The following is a 26,018-nucleotide window of genomic DNA, read 5'->3' on the forward strand; positions in this document are numbered from 1 at the left end:
CCTTTCCTCAGTCTTCAGACTTTCCTTCCCTACTGACCCTTCTCACAGCCTGAAACAATGCTACATTATTTCTACCATATAAGCAACCAGATAAATAAATCTACATACAAGAAATATGCCCTCCCTTGGCCTCAAATCCTCCTCCAGATGTTGCACTATTTCTCACTTCTACTCAACAGTCAAATTCCAGAAAAAGTCCTCACTGACTGTGTCTACTCGCTGACCCCACCCAGTGTAACTGGTGCCTGTCCCCAAGGCTGTCCATTGAAATTCCTCACACGGGGGTCTCCCAGGGCCTCCCCATGGGAAATCCAGCTGAGTCTTGGTCTTTCTCTAAGTGCTGCTAAGCCTTCCTTGAAATCACTTTATCTTAACTCCTATCTAGGTTCTCGTAGCATTCCTTTCAAGGGTCCTCCATGACTTCTTTTACCTGTTACATCTTAAACATCAATATTCATTCCTAACACATGTTTTTCATCAGTAATTACTAATTTTGTGAATAATTGTGTGGTGTTGATTTCCCATTATCTATTTAATATTTGACTAGAGCTGCAAAGTCAAACATTTTATGTTTTGATTTCCATATCTTTTCACATCTATCAAAGTCAACATTTTGCTTCTATTAGTGATACTTGAAAACCTGGAGTCGTCTCAGACATCTCCATATCTCTCTGGACACATCAAAATTAACCACCAAGGCTAAAATATCTCTTCAGTGTTTGTCTTTGATTTTGATTTTTAATCTGCTTAGTAAATTATAAAACTTGTTTTATTTGATTTGATTTATTGATTTGAGAGAGAGAGAGAGAAAGGGAGAGGGAGGAAGGAAGGGGGAGAGAGAGGGAGAGAGAGAGAGAGAAAGAGAGAGAAACATCAGCACCTTGTATGTGCTGTGACCAGGGATCACACTTGCAATGCTGGTATATTGGGATGATGCTCTAACCAAATGAGCTATCTGGCCAGATCCTGAAACTTATTTTAATAATTGTGATAAGTATGGTAATAATAATAATTAACATTTATTGTGTGCTCACTATGATGCAGGTACTGTGCCAAGTGCTTTATGTGCACCAATTCATTTGATCCTGCCGACATCCTTATGAGATAGGCATGGTAACTAATTTCATTTTAAAGAAGTTACGGCAAAACAATGATTGTCACTTTACCAAATTTCTATCCAAGGTAAATGATTGGCATTATGGTGCCAAAACCTGCTTCTTAATCTCCTTACTTGTCTTCATTTTTACAATCTTACGACTTCACAAAAATAACCTAAATCCTAATTTTTCTACCAATATATTTTTTAGGCAGTGCCATTTGAGGATCCACATTGTACATAACTAGCATAACTCAAGTAAGGTTTCTTATTTCAAATTCTCTTACAAATAAGCCACTTCAGTTTCTCATTACAATGAAGTCATGCCTCACCAGCCCAGTCCTCTTCCAAGTTGAGCTGTCTTTGGATGGCCATGGCTTTGGGTGCAGTTTGGGAAATGAAACTGCCCAAGTGCCAACCCAGGTTTGTGGTGTCTGGCCCTGACTGTGTCATGTTCAGGTCCTGCTCCCTGCTGAGGTGGAAGAATGCCACCCTCCACCTGGGAATGAGGATTGCCAGCGGAGCTGTGGTTGCCGAAAACCTAGTGCTAAACCCGTCGGTCTGTGAGCACATGTGACCTGTAGGTGCCCATACACTGAGACAGGGTCCTCATCAAGCAGCAAGCTAACTTCTGGTAAGTGAGAAATGAGGAAACATCTCATGTACACGATACTCAATCTCTAGGGCAAACCTATGTTTGTGGGGCTTGAAACTTAAGCTAATTCTGTGTCTTCTTTAAGAAAAATAATAAAAGTTGTGATTATAAAATTAGATACAGTGTGCTGAACGGGCTGGTGCTTGAGTTTCTTAATGGTGCATCTGCCTCTGTCCACTTCATTAAGTATCAGTCACATTGACTCAACAGTTCCCCCATGAGTGAGTGTTCCCATATGTTCCAAGTATACATGTTATCCATCAGCCATAAGTGAAAAGTTTGTATAGTTAAGAGCAAAACTTGAGGTAATTGGTAGAGATTGCAAAGTAGATTGAGAAATCTAAAATAAATATTATGATTAGTAAAAATCTCAGAGCTCAGAAGACTAAGGTACAACTAGTTACTTGATGATGCACCAAAGAGAAGAACTAGCTACTTTCCAGGACTTATATGCTGTCAGCAACTCTAAAATAATTTTCTCCTAGGCCTCTAGCTGTTAATTTTTTGTTCATTTTTTACCCCAGATCTTTAACACATATGTGTACATGTACATACACAAATATATTCTGAAGAATGAAATGTTATTTTAACTTGAATTACATTAACATTATGACCATGTGGTAGAAGTTCTTAAAAAGTTCATCTCATAAAAATCTACACTTGAATATCTTATTATGAATTCTACTATTTTAGTGTTAATGACAATAATAAAGCAAGTTATAGTATTAGTTGTCAGGAGTGAATCATTCTCGTCACTATGTTCAAAGCCAGTATCTTTTTAAATTAAGATTCTTATGAGAGTAACTCCTTGACTTAGTACTTCACCCAACGGAACTGTCTTGTTTTGCAGATAGGTACTTCTTTTGACTGTTGGCTTGAGTTTGACTTTGTTCTCTAAAATTGGAATCATTATGTGCCATTTGAGATCTGAGAGAGGAGTGACCTTTAGAATATAATAATTTGACAATCATAACTGCAGTAATTTCTCCTTGGAGAATGAAAAGCAACTCTATTTGTGGTTTCCAGTAATAGATTCCAATGACAACTCATTTCTTCCTACAGCATGTAGAAAAAGGACTTAGATTTCAGACACTAACTCTATTCACTACTTTTGAAACCTTTCTTCTTTCATGGAAACGTTCTTTTTTAGAACACAAAGGTCGACATTAAAATGAAGTTTGTTCTTGTCCTGGCTAAAAACATCTCTTATTTTTCTTATTTTAGAAATCCATTTGTTACACTTTTTATTAGCGTTTGGAGGGGCGCACACTGTAGTTCTCCCAGAAATACTCTCCCCAACATTCTCCACAGTAGTGTTCATTTCCCCTAGAGTTGTCTCCATTCAAGTTTTCTTTCTTATATTGAGAAACTTTGAAAAGAATATGTGTGGCTGCCCTTTTCTAGCATTTCAGGAAAATCACCATTTCTCTCTCTCTCTTTTTTTTTTCTATTTGTTCTCTACATACTTTTATTCTCTTCTAGCCTGCTTCATTTGTAAAATTTACAGGCTTATTCCACTCTCCCTAGAAAAGAAAGCATTGGATATTTTGTCTATAAAGCCCATGTAGGAAATTTAAATCCCTAAAGGAAAACTATCATAAATTCTACAATAAGCTACATAAATGATTGGTCAATGAGAAAGGCTTTTAAAATATTTCACAGCTTTTCTCATTTTCACTATGTTGTCTCAATGAAACTGAATGTTGAACAACCAACACCATGAAAGATAAAGAACATTTTAATAAGAGGAAAAACAGATAAGAATAGACTATACAAAAATGAAAAGAGTACTTTATATTATATTAATCCCTAAAATGGTTTTTGATAAAACAATGAATGACCTAGCCTGTCCATTTTGTTTTTGATGTGTTGCCATGTGCCTCATAAGAGATAAAACGTGTACAGAATTTGTGTTTTCCGGGGAAATAACCCCTAGCAGTTCCTGGACACACTGAAGAGGAAAGGTTACTGTTCAGGGAGCTCAGCGGCCTGGATCCTGGCCACAGCAAAGCTATGAAATATTCGTGAGACTTCTGTCAGGTTATTTTCTCCATCTGTGACGCAGTATCCCTATCCATAAAATTAAAGTTATTAAGTGGCCTGTGAGGCACCTTTCTTGTCTGTGATTCTGTGAATACTATGATAAATACAAAGTAAAACAAGGGAATAGAAAATGTATACTCACATGTTAAACACTCACACATTACTTTACTCATGGTGACAAAAAGCATGGTTTTTTTTAAATTTAAATTTTTATTGTTATTCAATTACAGTTGAATGCCTTTTCTCCCCATCCCTCCACCCCACCCCAGCTGAACCCACCTCCCTCCCCCACCTCTACCCTCCCCCTTGGTTTTGTCCATGTGTCCTTTATAGTAGTTCCTGTAATCCCCTCTTCCCACTGTCCCCCCCCACCCCGGCTATTGTTAGATTGTTCTTAACTTCAATGTATCTGGTTATATTTTGTTAAAAGCATGGTTTTTTAAAGGCCTTGATTTCATAGTATGTCCCAGACCCGATGCCAGTCATTTCCTTCTCCTCTTCACCAACGTCCACCTCTCCTCCCTGCATCACGGCACTGACTGTCTCTGTGGACAGAATTCTACAGGAAGGAAATTGGGTTAACTATCCAGGGAGTAAATTACAAGGCTGGTACCAGCAGGCTAAGCCATCTGGAAACTAATGAAACAGGGGTTGCAGTGACAAAATAGATGCTAAATCTACCCAATTTGGTTATCTCTCAGGGAGAGAGGTTCAGAAAAAGAGTCCCAAGCACAGGCTGGTTTGGCAAGTGTTAAGGGCACGGAGCAGGTTGGATCAGCAAGGGAGCGTCATGAAGTGGCGGAAACTGTGGGAATGAACAGGAGAGAGAGACAAACAATTCCTGTCTTTTTAAATTTCACTTTATTACAGTAGGAATTAAAGACAAAGAGCATGTTGATTACATACATTATAATGAAGACTGATTTAAGATATTTTTCCAGGTATAGTCCAGAGCTTACACGTAGCAGAGAAATACTTGGTTTAAGTATGCATTTCTATTTTTTAAATAAAAAATTGTAGTTCTTGGCTAATTTATTTGAAGGTAACATCTAGAATTTCTTTAGCATATAAAACTTATAAAAGTATCTACATATTAAACATTTAAAAAGTCTGATTTTATCCCTCATTAGAAAAGTGCAAGTTAAGACCACTTTGAGCTATCTTATTCAGACCGGTGACAATCTCACAGCCTGGTAACAAATTCTGTTTGCAAGTCTCTAGGAAAGTAAACTGTCAAATAGTGATAATTGGAAAGCAAATTGGTACAACCTTTGTAGTGGAATATTTGTCAACCTCTGATACAATCATATACACCTTTACTTTGAATTAGCAGTTCTACTCCTAGAAATGTACTCTGAGAATACACCTCCAAATTCAGGAACAAATATATACTCTATGCATATTAAAGGCAGAAATCATCAATGGTTGATATAACTAGTCAGTGAAATTTAGATTAAAAAACTAGAAAAATTTACAAAATCTCAAGTTATCTCCCCCACACGACTTATATATTAATAATGGGAAATATACTGTACATTGGGAAAACCTGGCAGACACCCCCTACTCAAGCAATCAACATTAATATCACTAATGGCCCAAGCAACACATGTGCCTCTTGCTATAACGCACTAAGAATGACACAACATCACTTCGGTTGTATTCCCGCCAAATTTTTTTTTACCTGAATCTAATGGCATGGAAACATTGGAAAAACTTCCCTTCGCCCAAATGATGTGCCTGCCGTTGCTATTGACAACAATGGCTGTACTCAGTGGAAACTAAGTGGAGAAAAATATTATTTTTATTAATAAGCTGGGTATGGAGAAAAGAAGAGGAATTTGTGACTCATACAGTCTTAACTATGACTTAATTCAGCAGCAATTAAACCTTACAATTACTGATATTTTTAAACTTTTTAAAGTAGGTAATACAACTTGTTTTCTATGCTTTAATTTCTTCACTTTTTTATATGATACTTTGATTTTAATTTTGTTATCAAAGGGGTTAAAATATTTTTGCACATATATAACATACGGTATTTAAGTTTTATACCACAGGAATAAAGTATAATTGTTTCCTGTAAATTCAATTCAGAATGTTATTGAGTGTAACTCATATATATATACATATATATATAAATTTTAGAAAAATACCTGGCTGGTGTGGCTCAGTGGTTGAGTGCCAGCCTGCGAATCAAAGGGTCTCCGGTGCGATTCCCAGTCTAGGGCACATGCCTGGGTTGCAGGCCAGGTCCCCAGTAGGGGGCACTTGAGAAGCAAGCACATTGATATTCCTCTCCCACTCTTTCTCCCTCCTTTCCCCTCTCTAAAAAATAACTAAATAAAATATTTTTTTTAATTTAGAAAAATAAAATTATAGATATGTAGACATATAGTGATTTGTAGCAAACAAAAGTAGAAATAAATGAAAACATTGTCTGTGCCAAAGGTAATAAATTCTCATAAAGGCCATATACTTTATTCCACAGATAGCCTCTTCACATTGACCCCATTGCAATAAAATGCAATGACCTGCCCGATTTTTTTGCCTGACTATCAATTCTTAATCCAAAGATGAAGCTGTGCCTCTGGAAATGGAACTAATCATCTTTTATAGCCAGGGTAATCAAAGGATTTCCAGACGTAGGGCATCCCTGTAGAGTTGTCCAGTATGTGCAGCACCAAGACATCTGGCTGAAGGATTGCTCTCTGCTGATGATGCTGTCTGTGTGTTTTGGTAAGTGGCTACTTTCACTGGGAGAAAAAGGGCCTTCTTCTGGGCATGAAGGTCTAACTTGCTTTAAGTCTGTGGTGACAGGGACCTGCTGTCCAGAAGGGACATCTTTTTCTGATCACACAAAGGTCAGTATAGGCTGATGGTGGTCCTGATCCTGGTTCCACAAGCCCATTTTATGTCCTGCCTGAGCCTGTGTGTCTCTCAGTTAGCACCTTGATCCTGCGATCCTGTCCCCATGTTATACCCTGATTCATGGACTGATTTCTGTACTTGGGAATCAGCAGCTTTAGTAAAAGCAGAAGCCCAGTTTCCTCATGAGCAAATTCTTTTCTTTCTCTGAACTTACAGGTACTATGGTGTTCTATTTCTGAATTCATCATCTGGTCCCTGTTATCTGATACTAGGTCCCACAAAACCCTTCAATTTTTCTAGCATATTTTTGTTTTGCCTGTTTGGGCACCACACATGGCAGTGCTTTCACCCCTTGCCAACACTAGGCTGTACTTGACATGGGCTTTTACTCTGAAGTATCATCTATAACAATCCTTTCTGGATGCAGAGTTTTGCTTGACCAACTGAACTTTCTTTTATTATCTATAACTCCATCTTCTCTCAAGAATGTATGCTTCATAACCAACACATTTTCAGTATGTACAGTAGTCCCTGTTATCCATGAGATATATCTTCCAAGAGCCCCAGTGGATGCCTGGAATCACAGAAAGCACCATATATACTATGTTTTTCCCCCCCATACATATATACAAAAGGAAGCACTTTATGGCTTCTATTTGGCGTATCTAAATTGCTAGCATCAGTACTCTTGTGCTTTGGGTCCATTATTAAGCAAAGTAAGAGTTACTTAAATACATGTACTGTGATACTGCTACGGTCAAGTTGATAACTGAGAGAGCTACTACTAAGTGACTAAGGGGCAGGGAGCATGTACCGTGTGGATAAGCTGGACAGAGGGATGATTCAGCACAGGGTGGGAACAAGCTGGGTGGCGAGAGATTTCATCACACTTCTCGAGTGTGCAATTTAAAACTTATAAATTGTTTACTTCTGAAATTGTACATGTAATATTTTCAAAGAGCAGTTGACCATGGTTAACTGAAACCACACAAAGCAAAATCATGAATAAGGGGGCTACTGTAAATAAGTATTCTATATTCAAAACATTCTATGGCTAAAAAGTCTCATTAGAATACTAAGTGCAAAGGAATCCTTTCAGATCTTTTCTTGAAAACAGCAACTGCAGTATAATAGAGAATTTTTATACACTTCAGAATGACTCCATTCTTTCAATATATTGAATTACCTAACTATTTATATGAGAAGGGAAGGTAAATAAAGATATAAAACATAACAGAGTTTAAGAAGAGTTGAGTAGCCCTGGGGAAAATTTGGTTTCATAGAGGAAGTTGACTTGAGCCCTATCTTAAACAACATGTGTGTTATCCAGGGAGGAAAGCATTCCAAATACTAGAGATTCGGAGACAGATAAATGTGTGAGAGAGCTTTGTTTCCTGAAGGAACTTCGAGATGTTCAATGTTGCGAAAGAGTTAAATGCTGTAGAGAGAGGAGAAGATAACAGGACTGGTGCTGAGCCATATCGGGAAGAGCCTTTGGATTTTACTTTTAGGCAGTGAAGGGCCATCACAGACATTTGCATAAAAGAATGGCTGTTTGGATCCTCATTAGGTCTCCAGTGAGGAGGGTATACTTTAGGCATCAAGAATGTTCTCCAAAGGTCCCATGCTGACTCCACACAATAACTAAAAGGAGAGGTGATGGTCTGTGAAGAGGATGCAGTAGACAGGATGGGTAAGAAAAGTATTGAGGGAGGAATCATCAGGATTGTAATTCATGATTTTGAAATCATCGTGATGTTAGTAGCATGAAAGTTTTGGGCTGTAAACCTGGATGAATAGTGGCTGTGTTATCTCAGAAAGGTAAAAAACTTGAGGCTTAGAATGGTCAGCTGATCTGGCTAAGCCCATCAATGGAGACAGAAGCAAAGCCTGGTCCAGATTCCAGTGCTACTCTTATAAAATTCTGTGTTATTTTTCACTAACAAATCTAAGAATTTAAACATACAAATGGCAGTAATAAGTAATTTTGTTGCAAAGTCACATTCATTACAATGATCACATTCAATAAACATTTATTTTAGATAATTCGTAGTTAAGTGCTTTCGATAGCATGAAAGAGTTATTACATTCAGGGTTCACAGAAAAGGAACAACCTCATAAACCCATATTCCGAAACATCAAAGGTTACAGCACTTACTTGAATGGTATTCCTTTTCTTTTAGGTGCAGAGTTGAATTATATAGTTCACTTCTAAGATTCAGGGAGGTTCTTCACAATAGAAAGAATATAAAATATGCTTGTACAATATTTAGTTTTATATCCTTAAAAAGGGCTATTTATTAACTATTGGAAATAACTCAAATGGGACTATCTGATGGCCATTTATTTGGTAGAAATTACATCTATGATGTTTTAGTTTTTAATATAAACCAGCTGTTAGTTGAGTGAATCCAGTCTGTTAAAGTCAAGATGAGGTCAGTTTAAACCCACAAAGAATTATCTGTGGACGTCTAGAGCTTTTCGTAAGATTTATTCAACTGCCCCAGTGGACTTACGATTTTATAATTGCTTTTGTGACCATTTTCTCCATTTCTCACAGAGCGATCCAGATACTAAACGTGGCTTCTTTCTAGAATTAGAGACGTAGTCTCGTAACCACTAATGCGGTACATTTATGAGCACAGCAGGTTTAATGAACTGCAGGAGAGGAGGTGGCGTGGTGTTACAACACTGTAGTCAAATATGAACTTTGGACATAACTCATCTTGCAAATATATTCCAGCTATCACAACACTGAGGCAAGTCCACTGGCTACTTCAGTCTCTCAGCATTTTACTCGCCCAGCACCTCTCCTTTGTCCCTTCTTACTCCTTTCTTTAGTGTTTCTCACTTCAGGGCCCCAGCCTATTGTAGCAAAGCAAAGGCACCCCTCGTCTCATTCAAAGCAGTTAGACTTCCTTTGTTTCCTAGGAATGCAGTCTTCTTGCTCCAGCCGGCTTCTCCAAGTCCCTTATCCAAAAATTCTCCATAACAAAGGCAGTTTCCTCCTTAAGTGGAAAAGAACCTTACTCTAGCAGGTAGAACAACAGCTTTTGAAGCCTAGCTCCATCACTTAGAAGCAAATTACTTAACTGATCCAAATAGCAGGATCACTACTTTCCAAATTGGAGTAACAATATAACTAGTTCATAATATTATATTATAAGGATTACCAGTGGCTTACTCCACAAAAGATCACCAGAATAACCACTACCATGACAGGCAGTTCTCATAGTCTCGGGAAGAGGAGGCTCTTTATAGGTGAATATTTATAGAATTGGAGGTCTGGGTCTAAGCGGTTTATGATTGAATTAGTCAAGTGTGGGATATAGTAATTTAGGACTGGTGGACGTGATGAGGAGAGGGTCTCGAGGTCCCCTGATAAGCAAGCAGTTTGTCTACCTAAGTGAGATATATATTGTTCTGAGAAGAGAGCTGTTCACTCACATGAGCAACCTGTTCTCCTTAGAAAAGGCTTGTGTCAGCAATTTTTTTATTGTTTGAATACATTCATTTTCTGGAATTTCTTAAAGTATGCATTCAAGCAATTTATAAGTTTATAGCCTTATTGCAGTACTGATAATTAACCTTTGTAGTTTCAGGAGGTTTCACTTCTCAGGGTCAAATGAGATGACCCACATAAAATATATAGTACAATACAATGCTACATAATTAAGAGTCCAATAAATGTTTGCCACTTAGAACTGGCTTTCATATTATGATATTTCTTAAATCAGGACTTGGCTGCTGGAGGAGATAGCCGAACTCGGGCTGAGGAATGCAGGATTTGATGATACCCCACAGCTGCAAGCAGTGGCAGGCAGTCGGGCTTTGGTTGGCATGAGGGAGCACAAGTTGGTAGACCGCTCATGGATATTCAATAGCAGGCAAGGAGCAGAGATCTCAGCAGGCAGGTGGAACATGACCCTCAGAGTTTGCCCAGTGGAAAAAAAAAAAGTAAATAAGAAGAGATTAAAGTAAATAAGGAGGAAGTTTGAATAGCAGGCAGCTACAGCCAGCCCAAGTTTAGGTTAGAGCAATAAGTGATTTAGAAGGTCTAAAGGGGGAAGAAGAGGGACTTTTATTCCACATTGCTACACTGGGTAAACAAGTACAGAAGTTCTCAAGCCAGGATGGTCTAGATACCAGATCTATTACTGAAACTGCATTGGAAGTGAGGAATACAGTGGACGTTTGGCCACAGGACCTAAGGATGAAAGATAAATTATTAGAACATGGGTATGCTTAGAATCCTATCAGAAGCAAGGCTGACCCAAATAATACATAGACCTTATCTATAATATTGTATACAGTGTTTTATAATATAAGAATAGTATAATAAGTTACATTCATGTAATTCACTTATGCTTTCATTTGTTTTCCGTAAAAGTCATGTAAAACAGATAAGGCAGCAGTGTTAGTCCAATTTAAGTGATGGCTCACAAAAGTGAACCTTAAAAAGAGTTTGCTCACAGATCCTAAGAGACAGAACTGGGAGGCAGACAGGTTTTCCAGGCAGAGAACTTGCTCCAGTATGTCCCAATAGGAGTGATGTTACTGAGGTTGGAGAGGAATATGGTATAATAGAATAACCTGCAGACCCATTTTCTCATATTCTTTCCCTTTCCAATCCCTAGCTCATTTATTTGCCCTGGCTCTAGAAGACTAAATAACAGAACCAACCGAAGATTTGACAAAAATGTGGAAAACTTGGTGTTTCTACACCTCTAGTTCAGATGATAAAAAAAGCAGGGAAGTTTTTCTGATAATTCACACAATAGCGTACCTATGAAGTTTATTTTCCTCAACACCTTATGAAATATTTTGTGACATGCAGAATGCTATATTCTGGAGAGGCAGAGATAAATACGATGAATCTTTTTTCTTCTAAAGAATCCATTCGTCTATTGGATTAGATAGCTTTATTAAGAAAGAGTATAGTAAGGTTAAAGAGATTGAGGTGTATATGAGGTGTGAGACCAGGGAAGGAGGCAGAATAGTTCTTTATGGGGTTAGGGGAGGGTAGAGAGAGACATTACCTGGCTTCCTGGTTCTCTTTGCTCCACTTGTCAATCTCTCTCTCTGAGGCCCTTTTGGAACATTTCAAACACAAGCCAACCTGCAAGGGAGTCCTGGAAACATATCAATAAGCCAATAACTCACTCTACCCATCTAAATATGTAAAAGAAAACAGAAAGAGCAAGGAGTGGCTCTAATATCAAGTGAGCCAAAAATGAGCACAGAGTCTACCTGGATTTTAAAATAAAGGCGTTTGGGGAAGATTAATAAAATTTTGATTCTTAAATAAAATTGAATGATTGAGGTAATTATGACTTATAGGAACTTACTTTTAAAAGGTTTATTAAAATGCAAATAGAAATCAATATATAGAAACCCATACAAAATTAAATGCTTCTTATTTTTTTGAGGCCCTGAGCTGTTTAATGATTATGAAAGAACTACTGTCCTGTTGCCCAGGTATTTTTTGCATGGATGCATTGGAAAATGATGAAATTTTCCTCTGTGAATATCAGTGCTAATGATTTGGAAACATAGAAACCACATGTGATTCTGCAATACTCAATGCAATTCCCATAGCTTTTAAAAGTAAGAAGGCTATGGAGGACTTCTATTGTTAGTCTTTGTTTTAAATTATTGTTATTAATCTTCTTTGATTGAGTCAGTAAAAAGTGACCACTGACTCACTGACCAACAATCCAACAAGTCAAGCAAACTGCAGCGTTGACAGCCTTTGTTTGTAGTGCTAACTGGACTGTGTCTAAGCCACTGTGTAATTGTGGGTCCTTTGTGACTTCACATTTTCATCTTAGAGTCAATTTTTCTTTCTTTGATATAGCATGTTGTATTCAATAGCTTATCTGAACACATCAATATGGTTTTGAAAAGGATAAAATCAAATTGTAATAGTCTTTGTTCTCATAATGTGTGAATACCCAAGTGAAAAGAAGGTAGGTAGATGCACGGTCTCACTGTTATTTCCATGTTTTGGACATTGGGAACATGATCCTCCCCCATATTTTCTCCCAAATAGGACTGGTGGATTTATTTCTCATCTATTTCTAAGTCAACAGCTGAAGAAGAGCAGACTACTGACACTAGTGTACCAGATGACAAAGAGATTGTAAATGAAGTAGACGTTCCAACTCCAAGGCTTACAATTATAGAAAATAGTGCTACAAACATAAAAAGAGATATTATATTAACTTTATGCATCTTATTTTAAAATGTTGATGCAAGCAAAAAGGTTTTATTTATATACTTGTATACTGAAATATATATGTATATATACATAAGCATATATATATTACTAAAAATCAGTGTTTCTGTTGAATAATTTTCAGCAACAGTCCTCAACTTTGGCTGTATGTTAAAAACAGAATCTCTCTTGCTGAAATGCACACATCAATTTTTTTTCCAAGCTTATGCGATGATTGCAACATACAGCCAAAATTAAGAGTCACAAATATGTTATTACAGAATTAAAAGGAAATAAACTTGCACTTTAAGTATTATAGATTTAGAATGTCATTATACAGTATAAATATGAAATATTGCTATGATAATGCTTATGATTTTACTATAATACCAGATTTCAGGAAGTTAATTGGACTAGTAAGAAACAAATACTCCTTTCAAATTGATGAAAATTGCTTTTGTAATATGCCACTTTTACTCTCAAAGTTAATTACTTATACATCATGTTCCCACAATAATGTCAATTTTACCAATTTTATTTAGATGTTTACATAAGAGAAAACTAATGTCTTCATAAGACAGATTGCTAAAACAGTATTTGGTTTGTATGCACATAATTTTGCGAAAGTTGATTTTTCTATGCTTAGTTTTAATGAAATAATTCTTGGGGAAAATCACTGCTCTTTCATTAAAGATGTATTTCAGCATAAGATTAAGACATATCTTTGAGTAATTTAATTTTTTCCTAATTTTCAGATACCAGTAATATTTAAAATGTTTCATATAGTATATAATATGGGGAAAACATTACTGTTACTAATATTATTAAATAACAAATTACCTTATTATTATCATTTTCTTTATCGCCCAGAGTATTGAACTAGCTATGTGATTTGAGATTTGTACTCAGTGAAATCAATATTTGAATTAGTCAGCTTTGAAAGTTCTCTTTAATTCCAATGTTTGGGGATTCTGAGCTTTTAGACCAAGTAATGTCTACCACAAATTCAAGATTATCTACTGTATTCTTACTATGGAAAACATATAAAAGCTGAAGTGGACAGTATTGAAATTGTTCTTGTAATATTACAAAGAAGACATTGTTCACCATCTGTCAGGGAGAAGAGAATACTAGAGCAGTCCAAGCTCCCCTCCATCATACAGATTTCTTTTGTTTGTTTATTTATAATTATGCCTGGAAAATCAGGGAGTTACAAATTCTACCATCTTAGAAACTAAAGCTATTTTTTAAAAAACCTAAACAACACTTTAAGTAATTTTTCTTGACTAAACCAGAAAATTATTGTATTTACCTGTTGTGAGAAATGTACGTTTTATATTTTATATGTGTGAAGTCAGGGTAAGTGTTATAGTTAATGGTTCCTTACAGTGATTGTCAGCCACCTGGTGGTTGTAATGTAGGCAGTATTTTTTAAGCATGTACAAATGTGGTCATGGCTATTTATACAGAGATGCTTTAGGTAAGTTATGTGTGCTGAATATACTACATGTATAGAATTTAATTGGCAACCAACATTTCCCCAAAGAGATAACAATTAGATTGTAAGATTTTTTTAGCGGTACCTACGATCATGTTGTATCTTACCATAGGTGAAATAGAGGCAACAATAGCTTTGATGAAACACAGGCAATAATGCTGGCTCAGTGCTATCAGAAACAGTGTATCCTAACTCATTGATTCATATATTATTGCACTTGAGGTAACTAGATAAACTGACATAGAAAATGATTGATTTTTATAGCTTAATAGTTATTGTATAAATGATTTGATCATTAGACAAAGTTTTCTTTGCCAAACAACTTTTCACAAAGGAAAGGAAGAAGAATTAATGAAAATATTAGCCACATTTTATTTCTATGCTACATGAAATAATGACATAATGCAGAGATTTTCTAAGTGAACATAATAGCTGCATTAATAGTGAATTGGGTCAATATAACTTTGTCACATATTATGAATACAAAATTAACATTTGTGAGTAGATTTTTTAGACTATAAAAATAGAGCATGATAGAAATGGTTTAAGAAGGTAGAGCTAAGTGTCTGCTTTTATTTTGATATTTTAAGTGATTTACCTAAATAAATACCTCATTCATATTTTCTTTATTGGCATTTAGCATAACATAAAAATTTGATTTAAAACTCATCACATTATTCCAAATAATACCGAGTAGCATTTATAGACTGTAATCCTTGGGGAAAACTAGTTGTTGACTGTTAGACTGCTTTCAGCCTGTTTTTCCAGTTTTACGTGGTTATTGGTAATGATGACGATGATGATTATCCTTACCACACATTTTTCTTAACACGCTGAAAGTGGTGCAGTGTTTTGATGACACCAAAGAATTGAGAGTTAAGGAAAATCATGGAGACCAGCTTTCTGACTTACCAATATGGCTTCCTAAGTTCATGCAGTGCTGAGCTGCGTAGAGCTGTAAGTCAAATGATGATGAAGCACATAGAAACTACTTGAATCTGGCAGCAGAATGGGGAGAGATGACTATGAATCAAACTACCTTTCCTCCCTACATTTTTCTTTTCCCATATGTACAATATCTTATATATCCCAGATGCTTATTAAATGTTTTTCAAATAAATATATGCTGAAAAAAGATGTAGTTCAGGTATATGTACATTCTTACTTGATTATATTGCAGAAGACTTCATTAAGCAGGTACAATTTATACTACTTTAAAAGATGATTAACATCTCAATAGGCATACCATCAGTATTTGTTTTATTATATGTCTTTATCTTCTCACATTTCATTGGATTTTCTCATTCACGGGTAATTATGACAACGCTTGTTTTCTGTCATACATTGGGTCATTCACAGTGGCAAGAAATACTGGGTTCATCTTGTTTTATAGAATAACTTTAATCGTCTAGTTCTTCAGAATATTTTATATGAAAAATAATGTGAATAAACTTTAATTCCAGCTATGGATACCCAGTGGCATTTTTAAAAATATTTTATAATCATGGTGATTTAAAATTGCATGACAGAAGTGTCTGAATGTTTAATGTTGACAAATTGATGGGTAAGGACCACCTGCTTGGTTAAACTTCGGATGACTACCAGAACAGTGTGCATATTATTTATCCAGATGTACATTTTTGGATTGATTGCTTGAAAAGTAAAATCTGGGCCACTTTGGATTCATGAGGGAAGTTAAATTTTTTTCTCAGGAAATCAAGCTCTAATAGTCATGACAATTATGGGTTAGCCCCTTACTAATCTGTGTGCTCCAGGCCTCTGGACCACCTGCATGCCTTTTTAGCAGTGCAGAAGCTCAGACTGTAACACAGACCTACAGAATCAGAGTCTGTATTTTTAAAAATCCCTAAGTAATTCCTATGCCCATTAAAGGTCAAGGAGTGCTGATGGCCTACTTATTCCCTTTCCTGATCTCCAATTTGATTATACAGAACACTAACTGAGACTCTGCCACATGCATCCTGAAACTTCCTTCATACATTCTTAATCTTTCCTTAAAGTAGACATGGTTATAGCGTTCTCAAGGAGAATGGAAAGCATGCCCATTCTTGATTTGAGAATAGAAAACATAATCTTCATTCTATATGCTTCAAAACCCCGTGGACGAATGTCTTTTTATGTTAAGAGTTTTTGAGTTATGTAGTAATTGTTTTCTAAACAATGCTTAAAATTATATCCACTAAATGAATTAATCTGTTCCCCTTGTACCTGGTCGTCTACTGACAGTCTCAGAACATTATTTTAGCTGTCTTAGACTTGTGAAAATCATGCTGCTTGGTTCTCTGAAGGAGTTAAAGTGAAATATTAGTAATTGTGCATATTTAAGTTTTAAATGACAACTGATTACTCACAGCATTTATAAAAAGGAAAGTTATTGTAGATATGCATAAAATGTTTACTTAATAAGGTCCTTTCAAGTCTAAAATTGTGCTATTATGGATATTTTTTATTACAATTATCAGAATGAAAAATGAATTATTTATTAGCATATCCTTCAACTTTTCCCTTTTCCAGATGCAAGACAAAGGTTTACCCCGATGAACTTCCGAACACAAGTGTAGTCATTGTGTTTCATAACGAAGCTTGGAGCACTCTCCTCCGAACTGTTTACAGTGTTATTAATCGTTCCCCACACTATTTGCTTTCTGAGGTCATCTTGGTCGATGATGCCAGTGAAAGAGGTATAAATATTTTTCTCATATATTTTCTTAAATTAGAAAACTTTGTTATGGTCAAAAGGACAGCTGGGAAATGATCTGTGTTTTCCTTATAATTATACTAGCCCTGAAGCCACCCATCATCATCAGTGCCTTTTCATCAATGTACCCAGGCAATGCCAACTCCAGAAACAAGTAACTAATTATTACAGTTTCTCTCATGATTCCATTTGGTTCTTACTAACCCCGGAAATCAGCCAAAATGACTTTCAAAACAGTTCCTTTTTTCCCGCAACTCAATTGCTTATATGATTGAGCATTTATATGACTTATGGATACTTGTCTTTTTTTTCTTTTAGTTCAGGTAAATGCAAAATAACTTATAATTAAGGAGCCTGCATTTGCCAGTGTGGCCCAGTTTCTCAATCACAGCCTGGTATATTAATTTCCTATTTTATCCTTATCCTTATCCTTGTCAGCCAAGTGGCAGGTTATAATGAACTCTGCATGAACAGACTGATGCCATCTCTCTACCTTTATGTCACCGCCTGCAAAAAACAGTTGTAAGAGTTCGGCACTATTTCTGCGTGTTGAATTTTCATCTGGGCCATAATATCTCTGCTGTGTCTTAAAACAGTTTCAAAACTTTCTTATAAATTCTTATTGCGTGTTACAGATTTTCTCAAGTTGACATTAGAAAATTATGTGAAAAATTTAGACGTGCCAGTAAAAATTATCAGAATGGAAGAGCGCTCTGGGTTAATACGCGCCCGCCTACGAGGAGCAGCCGCTTCAAAAGGGCAGGTCATCACCTTTCTCGATGCGCACTGTGAATGTACTTTCGGATGGCTAGAGCCCTTGCTGGCCAGAATAAAAGAAGACAGGTAAGAACCGGTGTGTTGTGTCTGCCTGGGTCATGCCTGAACCTGTCAGGACAGTGTAGGCTTTCCATCAAAACTTTTCTTCCAGGCTGCTATTTTTAGGAGGTTTATTTCCTAGCTTTTAAAAAAGCTATACCCTTGCCCTGGATGGTGGCTAAGTTGGTTGGAGCATCATCCCGTACAGCATAAGGTTTTGGGTTTGATTCCCTGGTGGAGGTGCATGTAGGAGGAAATCCATTCATGTTTCTCCCTCACATCAATGGTTCTCTTTCTCTTATCACTTTCCTCTTTCTGTAGAATCAATGGAAACATATCTTTGGATGAGGATTAAAAATTAAAAAAAATAATAAAATGAAATAAAATTAATTAAATTAAATAAGCCATCCCCATCCTCCTCCCTTAATAAAGACCTTGGCTTATTTGTGCTGCACATGAATATTTGATCAAGAAATAGTCGATTCAAACAGTAAACCTGTGTTGAATATTCAGTTTATTAGGTGAAGGAAAGCAGTGTAATTTGAAATAGTGTGATTTGGCACATTTTCAAAGCACCTTATTGTATCCTCACAACCACTCCGTGAGGTAGGTAATGTAGATATTCTTACCTGTACCTCTGTACTTGTGCCTAATAACAAGGGGGGACAGATAAATTAAGTAGCTTGCCCCAGTTATTGAAAGTAATGGGAGCAATTCAGTTCTTCCCATTCCCAGACCACTCTTCTTTCTGCTAGGTCAGTGTCCTTATTCAAAGTCTAGTGCACAACCACCTTGCCAGGATCTTAAAAATAAACACATAAAATCTCACACTCCACTCATAATAAAAAAAAAACATGGAGAGCACAGCAATAAAGAATGTTTAATTATTTAAACAATATTGCCACTTTGTACATAAAAGTGGTGAAACGAAAGATTAAATAATACATTATAGAAATTAAGAACTCTTATGGATAATCGCAATACTCTCTGATGACAGTGCTATGAAGTCTCAGCTTTTCTGAACATACCCATAAACTTTGGTGATAAATGAGTGCAATTCCCAAGCACTTAAGGAAGACAACTGTGTTGAATACTGTCTGATATAACGTAGCGTTGCTTAACACCTTGCTTGCAAAGTCATTTCACCTACACAGTAAAAAGGTCTATGTAGAATTGAAGTTTTTAATTAAACACCCTAGACAGAGCTGCACAGTACGAGCTAGTCCAGCTATATCCCATAAGTGGCAAGATTTGGTACTTGCCAGGAAGATGGATGGAGATTGTCAAAACTGAACCATAGCAGTTGAATAAAGCAGTAGGAACCTTTTAATCAACTGAGTGTACTACACAGCTAATAACATTTTTCCAACCTGCGTATTATACAGAGCCTACAGGAGGGTAAGACTAACAAAATAAAATGAACTTGAAACATCTTAAATGAATTTCCTGGCAACATTTCATACATTATACTGCTTTTCTAAACATGTGTTTCATATTCAACTTAGTGAGTATTTAGTATGATATTGTTTTAATATGACCATGCATAGATCATTTACTTTTTAATCTAACAACATATCTAAATTGTATTTGTATGTAATGGACTCTAACATGTTGCCCTACTGGTAAATTCTGAAGTTGCCATTACATACAATGAAGTCGTGTTCAATGTTATTAGATCTAATTTCATCTTACAAATTAAATTATTAAATTTAATGAAGAAAGAGAGAAAAATACTGATTTTGTAGGAACCAGTGTTACCAAGAAGCATTTCCAAGGATAGATGAATTCTTTTGATTTCAGAGAACTCTAGGCTTTAATTGTGTGGAATATAAAACCCAATGGAAATAAGTGTTGGTGATACTGGTGTTAAGAACCAGAATACATGATGGATAGCATTTCTTTACTTTCACATCTATGGGTGATTCAAAAGCGTATTTGTATATTTACCTGGTACTAAAAATGAAAAGTAAGCTCTGCTCCTCAGAACTGGCTACAGCTAAGGCACACTGGTGTAGACCCACATGTTTACTGTGGAGAAGACACAAGGTTGATCCCGTAACAAAACATACAAGCCAGGAGTAGGGGAAGACTTGGGGAGGCACAACTTGGATTAAAAGAGTACCTAATAACTTCCCATGGTGAAAAATTTCTTACCCTAAAAGCCACATCCAGAAGCCCATATCTCCTGGCTGTTCCTCTTTCTTTAAGAAAAGATGGTTCTGGGGATAAATACCGGAAACTGATATTGATTATTTTTCTCTGTCTTAATATATGTAGATTGTTATAATAAACATCTTAGTCAAGGACAGTTCACTCAGAAATTTTCACGACCCTAATATCTTTTATAGAAAACATTTACTTTTACTGATGCCACTATTTCTATTGTTATTTCTGTTTGTTGATTTTTGTTTGTCTGTTTTTCATAATAGATATTTTCTCCATAAAGATTTTCTCAGAACTGTCTCTTTAAACTAACCTAACCCTTCCGAGATTCGAACTTCAAGATCTAATTTGCAGTCATTCATTCTCCTGTAGCCTATTGCTTTTCTATAAATGGAATTGCTAAAATGATGCATAACTTCAAAGCGGCTCGGCTAATCATGCTGTAGGGGGAGGTTGTGTGAAAATAGACCATGTTCATCCTGCTGAGTTAATTACTTAGAATGCATTTGCAAATCAGTTATTATATTTGATTAGATTATACATGGGAGTGTAAAGTTGACTTTGATAAAAGGAAATAATTCCATAGATAAAAAGACAAAATAAAAATCAAAGCATATTAATGTCACAAAATAATTAAATTTCAACACATCAGCTGTATTTAGTTTGAAGAAACAAATGTACTGTTTAAATTATTATCTGTCTGTGAACTGGTTTTACTTTTCCTGCAGGAAAACAGTTGTATGCCCCATCATTGATGTGATTAGCGATGATACCTTTGAATATATGGCTGGGTCAGACATGACTTATGGGGGCTTCAACTGGAAATTGAATTTTCGTTGGTATCCTGTTCCCCAAAGAGAAATGGATAGGAGGAAAGGAGACAGAACGTTACCGGTCAGGTACGTAGCTCCTTCTTCCAAAGGATAGCATGTATATTCTTACAGTAGTTAAGAAGTATTATAAAGTTGTATTCTCATTTTTAAGTCTTTAAAAGTCATAAAATTTTTATTCATATACACATGTGTTATCATCACCTTTTACATGATCATCTAAGAATCAATGGCTATATTAAATCTAGTTTAAATTAGTACAGGCAAATTTAAGGATTGGCAGAAGTGCCAAGTTTCCTTTGAATCTTTGTGGAATCTTATATTCAAAATGTATTTTCTGTAAGTTTTCTACACGACGGATACGTGCTATGTGCTAGCTTTGCCGATTCAGGTAGACAGACGCATATATCTTACCTAACGTATATGCTTTGTAGTAGTGGTGCACTCAGAATTGAAATAACCAAAATTATTCGGCTAAATATTCTAAATTTACCAACCTGAAAGAACTGCCTTCCTGGAAGATACAAAAAAAAAGATCCATTTAGAAATTTTAATATATTAACAATTAGGAAGGAATTTTTGTTCCAAATTATTGAAAATAGCTCCTTAATTTGAAATATTTATTCATGAAATATGTTTGTCCATAATACAAAATGAGAAATACATATGCCTCTTTAGTTGTCTAGATAAGCATTACCTACTTTATTAGCATAAAATCATCACCTTCTTACTTTAACATATTGTTGCATACTTCTTGCCTGCAACCAAAAATTGATTTTCTGAATAATGCCCTTTGGGAGGAGTTCACTAATTGAGCTCTTTAAAAATTAATTTGACATACCATCATTTAGCTGGAATAATAGAGAAACGCCATAACATTCTAAAACAATATATATAGCCCCTGACCTAAACAAGAGTGTTTTCTGAACTAATGAGAGATTGACATCTGTTGGCAAGATTAATGAATTCTATAATGAATTAAAACTAACTCTAAAAACTTGCCAATGGAAGAGAACAGCTCCAATTGTTTGTTATTGAATTAAATATTGGGGCTGTTATCCCCCTAAAGAAGGTATTACTACATCAAAGAAACAAATGTGGCTACAATAATTGAATAAAGAGATAAAATTACGATGTTAGTTAAAGTGTGACTGAGCAGGCCTGAAATCTTGCTGTGATCTTCACATTCACCAAGTCTTGTTTACCCTTGCCTTTAATAACTTGCGGAAATTTGGTAGCTCATGTTACCACTGTTCATTAGAAACCCTATTTTCCCCCAGCATGGTAGCACTTAGTGTTAGCTGGTTTTTCAAACTCAGATCCCAAGTGAAATCTATCAAAATACTTGAACTCAAATATACATAATGTATTTATTCGTGTGAAAATGAGTCTTAAAAATGTTTTTTGTACTCATAGTTATTTTTTAACACTGACAAAAGTTATGCTTTATTTTACATTTTTTCAGGTCTTAATAATTTTCTGAGCTTTAATGTTTATTTTAGTTTTATTTAAAACATTTTCCAATTACAATTTACATTCACTATTATTTTGTGTTAGTTTCAGATGTACAGCCTGTTGGCTAGACAATCATATACTTTACAGTGTTCCAGCTGATATTTCCTGTACCCGCCTGGCGCCATACACAGTTATTACAATGTTATTGACAATGTTCCCACTGTTGTACTTTACCTCCCAGTTACTGTTTTGTAACTAACAATCTGTACTTCTGAATCCCTTCACATTTCTCACCCAGTCTCCCAAACCCCCTCCCTTCTGCCACCCATCAGTCTGTTTTCTGTATCTATGAGTCTGTCTGTTTTGTTTATTTTGTTCATTAGATTTCATATATAAGTGAAATCATATGGTGTCTTTCTCTGACTGACTCCACTTAGCATAATATTCTCAAAGTCCATCCACATTTTCCTAAATTGTAGTATTTCATCTTTTCTTAGGGTTACATAGTATTCCACAGTATATGTGTACCATATCTTCTTTATCCAGTCATCTATCAAAGGACACTTTGGTTGTTTCCATGTCTCGGCCACCGAGAATAATGTTGCAATGGCATAGGGGTGCATACATCTTTGCACATAAGTGTTTTCAAATTTTTCATGTAGACACCAAGAAGAGGGATTGCTGGGTCAGACTGTAACTATTCTTAATTTTTTGAGAAACCACCATACTGTTTTCCATAACGGTTGTACCAGTTTACATTCTGACCTGAAGTGAATGAGAGCTCCTTTTTTTTTTCACAGCCTTTCCAACACTTGTTATTGCTTGCCTTATTCCATTCTAACAGCTGTGAGGTTGCATTTCATTGTAGTTTTGATTTGCATTTCCCTAATAGCTAGTGATATTGAGCATCTTTTTATGTATCTATTGGCCATTTGAATATCTTCTTGAGACAAGTGTCTGTTTAGGTCCTTTTCCCATTTTTTAAAACTGGATTGTTTGGTGTGGAATTGTATGAGTTCTTGATGTATTTTGGTTGTTAGCCTCTGGTCGGAGCTGTTTGCCAATATCAACTCCCATTTGGATGGTTGTCCTTTTGTTTTGTTCATGGTTTCTCTTGATGTGAAAAGGCTTTTTAGTTTGATATAGTCCCATTCATTTATTATTTTCCCTTGCGTCCCTTGACTTTGGGGTCAAATTCATAAAATCTTTTCTAATGCCCAGGTTCATAGTTTAGTACCTATGTTTTCTTCTTTGTAATTTATTGTTTCAGATTTTATATTTAGGTCTTTGATCCATTTTAAATTAGTGTGTGTGCACGTGGGAAAAAACAATACTCTAGTTTCATTCTTTTGCATTTGACTTTCCAATTTTCCTAGGATCATTTATTGAAGAGGCTTTTTTCCCTCTTCCATTTTATGTTTTTGGCGTCTTTGTCAAAAATTATTTGTCCATATACATGGTTTTATTTCTGGACTCTCAATTCTGTTCCATTGGTCTGTAGTCTGTTTTTTTCCTGACATTTCCATGCTGTTTTGATTATTGTAGATCTGTAGTATCATTTGAAGTCAGGTAATGTGATACCTTCAGCTATTTTCTTGTTTTTTTTTTCAGGATTGCTTTGGTTATTCTGGGTCTTTTATGGTTCCATATAAATCAGATGATTTTCTTTGTTCTATTTCTTTAAAAAGTAACATTGGGATTTTGATGAGAATTGCAAAAATCTGTATATTGCTCTCAGTGATGTGGACATTTTAACTATGTTGATTCTTCCAATCCATAAACATGGAATATCTTCCCATTTCAATGTCTGGGTCAATCTCTTTCAATAATATTTTGTAGTTTTCAGTATATAGGTCCTTTACATTCTTTGTTAAGTTTATTCTTGGACATTTTATTATTTTGGTTGCAATTGCAAAAGGATTTTTTTTCATTTTCTTTTCTGAAAATTAATTGGTAGTGTATAGGAATGCAGTGGATTTTTTACATTGATTTTGAATCTGGCAGATTGACTATATTTATTTATTGTTTCTAATAATATTTTGGTGGAGTCCTTAGGGTTTTCTATATACACAGTGATGCCATTTGCAAAAAGTGACACTTTTACTTCTTCATTCCCATCTTGGATGTCCTTTTTTCCTTTATCTTCCCCAATCGCTCTGGCTAGGATGTCCAGCACTGTGTGGAATAAGCGTGGTGAAAGTGAGCAACCTTGTCTTGTTCCTGATTTTAGAGGAAAGGCTTCAGTTTTTCACCATTGAGTATGATATTGGCTGAGGATTTATTGTGTATGACCTTTATTATGTTGAGATATCTTTCTTCTATATCCATTTCACTGAGTGTTATAATCATAAATGGATGTTGTATCTTATCGAATGCTTTTTCTGCATCTCTTGATAAGATTATATAATTTTTCCTTTGTTTTGTTAATATGGTATATTACATTGACTAATTTGCATTTGTTGAACCATATTTGTGCCCCAGCAATTAACCCCACTTGTTCATGATGTATTTGTTAATGTATTGTTGTATTAGATTTGCTAGATTTTTTTTTTAAGGAAATAAAGCATTCATCAGAGATACTTCTCTGTAGTTTGTGTGTGTGTGTTATTCTTGCCAGATTTTGGTATCAGGGTTATGTTTCCCTCTAGAAATGTGCTAGAATGTATTGGCTCTTCTTCAGTTTTTTGGAAGAGTTTGCAAAGGATGCATGTGAAATCTTCTTTGAATCTTAGGTAGAATTCACTACTAAACCCATTCGATCCTGGACTTTTATTTTGGGGGAAGTTTTTGATGGTTGTTTCAATTTCTTCTCTGTTGATTTTCCATTTTTTCAAAATTCAGTCTACTAGGACTATATATTTCTAGGAACTTATCCATTTCTTCTACATTTTGAACTGATGGCATATAGTCTTTCATACTATTCTAATATGATCATTTGTATCTATGTGAAGTCTGCGGTAACTTCTCTTTTGCTTCTGATTTTGTTTCAGTCTTTTCTTTTTTTCCTTAGTAAGTCTAGCCAGGGGTTTTTCAGTTTTATTAATCTTTTCAAAGAAGCAGCTCTATGTTTTATTACACTTTTGTGAATAGTCTTTTTGTTCTCTATTTCATTCAATTCTGCTCTAATTTTTATTATTTTCTTTCTTCTGCTGGCTTTTGGATTTTTCTTGTTTTGTGGTTTTCTTTGGAGATAGATCTGTACTGACATAAACTGCCTTCTTATTATTGCTTTCACTGCATCCCAAAGTTTCGATAAGTCATTTTGTCATTCTCATTTGTCTCTATATATCTTTTGATCTCAACTTTTGTTTCTTCTGTGACCCAGTAATTTTTTAGTAGTATGTTACTTACTCTCTATATGTGTGGGGGGCTTTTTACCTTTGTTTTGCATTTGATTTCTAATTTCAAAGCATTGTGGTAAGAGAAAAAGCTTGGTATGATTTTGATCTTAAAATTGTGGAGGCTACTTTTGTGTCCCAACAGATACTCCATTCTTGAGACTATTCCATGTGCCCTAGAGAAGAATGTATAATCTGATGTTCTGGGATGAAAATCTCTGTAAATGTCAGTTATGCTTATTTGGTCTAATGTGTCATTTAAGACCGATATTTCTTTATCGATTTTCTTTTTGGATGATCTATCTAGAGTTGTTAATTGA

General features: G+C 35.4%; 1 protein-coding gene across 3 annotated transcripts in view; it reads left to right on the top strand.

The window, feature by feature from the left end:
• Positions 1-26,018, top strand: part of GALNT13 (polypeptide N-acetylgalactosaminyltransferase 13) — a 491,331-nt gene that overhangs the window by 274,886 nt on the left and 190,427 nt on the right. For all 3 annotated transcript variants that reach the window (XM_024579888.4, XM_024579889.4, XM_045187456.3), the window contains exons 5-7: positions 16,913-17,079; positions 17,732-17,939; positions 20,804-20,974. In XM_024579888.4, the coding sequence (XP_024435656.1) occupies positions 16,913-17,079; positions 17,732-17,939; positions 20,804-20,974 (546 nt within the window). The remainder of the gene's footprint in view (positions 1-16,912; positions 17,080-17,731; positions 17,940-20,803; positions 20,975-26,018) is intronic.

This window comes from Desmodus rotundus, chromosome 2 (assembly GCF_022682495.2).
Source record: "Desmodus rotundus isolate HL8 chromosome 2, HLdesRot8A.1, whole genome shotgun sequence".
NCBI lineage: Eukaryota > Metazoa > Chordata > Mammalia > Chiroptera > Phyllostomidae > Desmodus > Desmodus rotundus.